The sequence below is a fragment of the Stigmatopora argus genome, chromosome 5 (assembly GCF_051989625.1).
Source record: "Stigmatopora argus isolate UIUO_Sarg chromosome 5, RoL_Sarg_1.0, whole genome shotgun sequence".
NCBI lineage: Eukaryota > Metazoa > Chordata > Actinopteri > Syngnathiformes > Syngnathidae > Stigmatopora > Stigmatopora argus.
Window position 1 is genome coordinate 19873779 of NC_135391.1, and position 6222 is coordinate 19880000.

Consider the following 6222-nt stretch of genomic DNA (forward strand, 5'->3'; position numbering starts at 1 on the left):
ATGTCGAAAAATGTTCGTAAGTTCGATTTTGTGTTTTTTTCCGAGTAGTGCTTCTTTCCGCCGCTAATACGCCTGGCGTTGTGAGGGCTCAGCTCACCCAGCATCTACCTTCTTCGTTGCAATGCGGAAGTGCGTGAACGTATCTCCAGTGCGCAAAGAACCTTTTTCATTTGTATCATTAAATATCTCGTGCATCCATTATTGAATATGGTTGGTAAAAAGCGAAAGGCTTCTATTGAGTTGCAAGGAAGAGGCAAGCCATTTCATTTGAAACGAGTGGCAATGATAACGAAGCTTGATGCGCGTGAGAGTGGTGAGCGTTTCACGGGCATACAACTTGAATCGTTTGACCGTCAGTACCATTTATAAACAGAAAGATCGAGCAGCAGGACCCAAATATTGAACGCTGCACAAAGTTTGCAAATCAATTGAATGATGCCATACAGTACTACCGCATCATTTATGATGAAAAAAAGAAGAAAACTATGCAATCGTCGTTAGATCGCTTCTTTCGGCCAGTTTCTAATACATAAATCTCTCTCTCTCTCTCTCTCTCTCTCTCTCTATACAGTACTGTACATATTCTCTCCATTTTATTAAATGTTTTTTTCAGTACAAACCAATGCATGTTACTTATACAAGCCTTAAACATACAAATGCACTTATATAAACATTCAATATACTGATATAGGCCTTAAACATAAATTATAATACAAAATATAGCACTGAATCAACTTACAAACAAATTCAACTTATGAACAATCGCTCGGAACCTAACTCGTTCGTAAGTAGGGGAGCGTCTGTATACACATATAGATATAACTTACTTGGGTACATTTTCAACACGTGACAGGTGAACCGTTATCTCTTGTTGGTCATTTTGTATTTTACCGTATTTACTCGCATATATGCCGCCCGCGCGTATAAGCCGCATCCTTAAAATGGCCTTAAAATTGTTTAATTTTACAATTTCTCGCTTATAAGCCGCCCCCTTGATTCCCAATTTTCACCTCCACATTCATGATTTTAATAGAGAGTACAAATATGTTACTTTGAAGGGAAAATCTTAAGAAAAATAATCACAAGTGGTATTTCTGAGATACTGTATGAATCAAAAGCACATTATCATAGTCAATATCATAAGGAAGTTAATATGCCTGTCTTTGTAAATGCAAAATATAAAATTATTCAATTTGAAACAAGAAATAAGTCTATCTTGATGAGAACCTGATGCTTTTTAATTACAGAAATTACAATTTTCTTACCAGAAGTTCAAGATGTTGTGGCAGCCATATTGCTTCTATTGTCAGAATATATCAATTCTTTCAATGTTTCATATTACTCCAATAAAATTAAAAAAAATGTGGAATTTTGTTTTATTTCAAAATCAAGGCTACTCGGATCTGGCCAGTCAGAGCACGTTTGACTAGGTTTAGACGGCAGGGCCCTAGGTAAGATGCTGCGCCGTAGTGCACAGTGACGGAAACGTGAGTTTTTTCACGTTTTATGCAAGATCCGTACGTTTTTTTTCTTGAAATTCATTCATAGACGTCAAAATTATTATTTTTTGCGTTTTATCTGTTTATCTCTTCTCTATTTTGAAATGAATGACCGTATCGGCCGCATTGTCTTGCGTCATCATGTCATGGCGTCGTCAACTTGGAGTTTCGTGCATGTCGTGTTTTTATGCGCATATAAGCCGTACCCTCGATTCAGTCATCAGTTTTTGTCCGACAAAAGCAGCTTATACGCGAGTAAATACGGTAAGTTATTTCCTGTTGATTTTGAGCCATTTCTGTCATGGTCGGAGGCGTGATGCAAGCGAGCAAAGGGAATGGACACGTGCGAAATAGTTAAGTGTAAACAAAAGGAATCGGGTGCATTTGAAGATTTTAATTAACCCGTTGTCTATAGATGTGTGCCTCCAATTACTACAATATTATGTTTATCGAATGGCAATGACACAAAATGGCTGATAATTAACAACGACCGTCCAGATTTGCACAACAGCACACATTTTGTTGTTTATCTATATCTGATGCCACGTCCATTCTCTTTTTCAGAGCGGTGTACTTGCTGCAGTCTCAACCTGTAGCCAAAGGCGTTTGCCTTCTCAGCTCTGTCTTTTCGGCTGAGACCTGGGTCGGTTTTCGTTCGCTTTCTCTCAGGCTCGCTTACCTTTCGTCTCTTTGTGGACTGAGCTGTTTCTGCCAACAGCCCCTGAGCCGATCTGGACCCCGTCTGACGTACTGCCACCGAACTCGAGCGCTCCTTTGCCTGATCAAGCTGGCTGGCGCCCATGTTATGGCTGCCCATTTGAAGATACCCGCAGCACAACTAGAGTAAGGCCACCAACGTGCAGGCAGTTGCCTAAATTATACTGTTAACTAGTGCTGCAACAATTAATCAATTAAATCGAGTAATTATATATATACAGTGGTACCTCGAGATACGAGCTTAATCCGTTACGGAACTGAGCTCGTATGACGAGATTCTCGTAACTCGAGCGGACGTTTTCCATTGAAATAAATGGAAAACAAATTGATTCGTTCCAGCCCTCTGAAAAAACACCAAAAACAGGATATTGGATTGGAAAAAATGTTTTATTTCTTCTAATTCGCCATCTATTAACAAAGTAATACATAACTAGTGGTTTAATAGTAATAAAATGTGTTTAATCTAACTAAAATTGGGCAGATTTCGCCGACGGGAGACAGAGACGTTTGGGGGCGTGAGGGGGTCGTTTTTTTTTCCACGACAACGCACTCGTAAACGGAACAGACAAATTTAAATTAACTTGGATTAATATATACAGCAGGGGTCTCAAACTTGCGGCCCGCGGGCCAACTGCGGCCCTCGGGACGATAATTTGCGGCCCCCGTCTTAATATGAAAGATCGATTTTTTTTATTTTTTTTATTTTTTATTTTTTTTTATTTTTTAACCCCTTTCGCCATGATGGCGCCGTTTAAGTGGCAGCCAGTGGCAGTAGCTCTGTCCACTCATGTTTTTCTTGTTTTACAGCATGTTTTACATGAAAAATTAGAGGGAACATTGACATGCACCTGCTTGTGGCAGGTGTGATACTGGTGTGCCGATAGCGAGCAATGATGATGTTGTGACCGGATGATTCGCCTAAAGACGTTTCGCCGACGGACGTTTGACAGACGGACAGGTCGTACTAGTATTTGTTAGTTTAATGATTAAATACAAATACTAGTATTTGTATTTAATCATTAAACGCTGTTTTCAGCTGGATTTGACCGAATTTGAGAGCATTTTGAGCCGTTTGGCGAATGGACGTCTATAGACGGTTTTTTGCCTCCATCGCGATATCATCCAGTATTTGTATTTAATCATTAAATGCTGTTTTAGGATGGATTTGACCCGATTGCTGTCATTTTACGGCTCGGTTCTGCTACATCTGCCTGCCCAAGAGTGCTTATTCCCGGACTGCCATTGATGGTAGACGAACATTGATTTTTACTATAATTTGGACAACACCGGCAGCGGGCCGGATTAAAAATCCTAACGGGCCGTATATGGCCCGCGGGCCGAGGTTGAAAAACTTGTACACACACGATCCGGCGGGGCGAGCGTTCGAATCCCGTTTCGGCGAAACCTCCGTTCGGCCGAATGAACGTTCGGTGGAACGTCCATTCGGCGACCTGCCCGTCTGTCAAACGTCCGTCGGCGAAACGTCTTTAGGCGAATCATCCGAGTACCGTTGATGTCGCTCACACTGGTACTCAGTGCGCTCAGGGAGGTTGTCTTTCTGCTCAGACCAACAAAAAATTAGAGGGAACTTTGGTTCGGAGCTGAATGAACCAATCACGGTGAGGTATACGGCTCTGGAGGGTGGGACATCGGCCGGGCTGTCCAGTGCCTCGCTCACTCACTCATTCATTCCTCCAATCAGCTCGGCGCGCACACTCCTCCGCTGCTCTCAGCATAGAACTGAATGAGGCGCTATGATCCGTGATCCAGCCTGTGTCAGTGTCTGTAGCCATCTCCGCGATTGAAACGGAGAGCGAAAGTGCACATGCGCCACAAACCCGCGCGACTGAATGTGAAAGATCAACCCGAGACTCATTCCAAGTGGAAAAACATATTACAGAGCCCCAGAGATGTCTCTTTCAAAGCCTGCCGTGAAGAGAAAGGTCGGTGATGAGCACAGACAGTTTCAAGAAAAGTGGGGAGTGCAATATTTCTTTGTTGAACACAGGGGCACCCCGACGTGTCTCATTTACACTGAAAAAGTTGCGGTGCACAAGGAATACAATTTGAAACGTAATTGTACTACGAGACATGCTGAGGAGTACGAAAAATACCAGGGAGATGAGAGAGCCAACCAGGTTGCCAGTCTTAAAACACGTCTTCTGAGGCAACAGGATCTCTTCAAGAAGGCTACCAAAGAGAGTAATGCAGCAGTCAAAGCTAGCTACGCCGTTTGTGAGTTGATTGATCCTGTGCTAAGTGATCCCAAATGGCTCATGGACTTGGCTTTTCTTGTTGATATCACACATGAGCTTAATGTACTGAACAAGAAGCTACAAGGCCAGGGGCAACTTGTCAGTGCTGCCTATGACAACGTGAGAGCATTCTGCACTAAACTTGTGTTATGGAAAGCCCAGCTCTCTCAGACAAACCTTTGCCATTTCCCAGCATGCAAGGCTCTCGTGGATGCAGGCACACCATTCAGTGGTGAGAAGTATGTTGAGGCCATTTCGAAGCTACAGGAGGAATTTGATCACAGATTTGCAGACTTCAAGACACACAAAGCCACATTTCAAATTTTTGCGGACCCCTTCTCCTTTGATGTGCAAGATGCCCCTCCTGAGCTTCAAATGGAGCTCATTGACCTGCAGTGGAACTCTGCACTCAAAGCCAAGTTCAGGGAGGTGAGTGGAGAAGCAGACAAGCTTGGGCAATTTTTGAGAGAGTTGACCCCCAGCTTCCCTGAACTTTCCCGAAGGTTCAAGCGGACCATGTGCCTTTTTGGGAGCACATACTTGTGTGAGAAGCTCTTCTCCACCTTGAACTTCAATAAGTCCAAGTACAGGTCCAGACTTACTGATGAGCATCTTCAAGCTCTACTGAGGGTCTCCACTGCTTCCTCCCTCAAGCCAAATGTGACTATGTGAGAAGAAGCGCTGCCAGGTCTCTAGCAGCAAGGAGTAGGCAAGAGAAGCCGTGTTCAGAATATTTCATGTTCAATGTTCCATTCAAGTTCAGAAAGTTAAAGGTTAAAGAGCTGTTAATACAGACATTTGAAACGGAATAAAAATAATTCATTTTCTCTACTTAGCCAGCCAGTGTATATCTACTGTATGCTCATTAGTATTATTTTGTTTTGTATTACTGATTGATTTATTTTTTATTCATCTTTAAGTTAATTTATTTAATTCATTTTTTGTTAAAAAATAAAGATATTTGATAACGTTGGAATGTTTTATCAGTGCTTTTCTTGTGGAAATCCTGATGCGGCCCAGTCTCACCCAGACTCGGCCTCTAGCGGCCCCCAGGTAAATTGAGTTCGAGACCCCTGATATACAGACACTCAAGCATACGTTTAATGTAACTTTACACAAAACTGAATTCTAATTTTGTTGTAATCTTTTGTTACCTTCGTTTTTCGGGTTGGCGGTTTGCCACGCCTCCGCCCTCACGTTCGCTATCGATGGACTGTTTGCTGTTGTATTGCCTTCAAAATATTCCCAAAATGATGCACACAAATGTCCTCACAATAGGATAACACACGACAACTTGCCAACGAGAAATAAGTCTTTAAGGAACGATCGCGGGACCTTTCCTAAGAAAGAATAACAGGAAATGACATAGCTGAGCTTCCCACGTATTGATTGTGGGTAATGAAGTTTTATTCTGAGAAAGGTTGCCATTCCCTATGGGTGTTGTGTGCAGGGAGTATACTTCATTACCCAGAAAGCCCTCTTTTTGCATGCGCGTTGTGCGTTTCCTGGTCCTAGGAGGAACTCGTCTGAATTAATCGTTCCGTGCTCGTAAATATTGTTATACACGAAAGATATGCAAAAAAGACCTGGCTTGGTCGCATCACGAAATTTTGACCGCATAACGGGCGAATTATTCAATCGAAATTTCCCCCGTAAGACGAGCATTTTGTATGACGAGGTACCACTGTGTGTATGTGTGTGTATGTGTGTGTATGTGTGTGTATATGTGTATATGTGTATATGTGTATATG

At 42.4% G+C, this 6222-nt stretch overlaps 1 protein-coding gene across 4 annotated transcripts in view; it reads left to right on the forward strand.

Moving 5' to 3' along the window:
* kntc1 (kinetochore associated 1) overlaps positions 1–6222 on the forward strand; it is a 125616-nt gene that overhangs the window by 102171 nt on the left and 17223 nt on the right. For all 4 annotated transcript variants that reach the window (XM_077601704.1, XM_077601706.1, XM_077601705.1 and 1 more), the window contains 2 exons: positions 2064–2142; positions 2218–2342. In XM_077601704.1, the coding sequence (XP_077457830.1) occupies positions 2064–2142; positions 2218–2342 (204 nt within the window). The remainder of the gene's footprint in view (positions 1–2063; positions 2143–2217; positions 2343–6222) is intronic.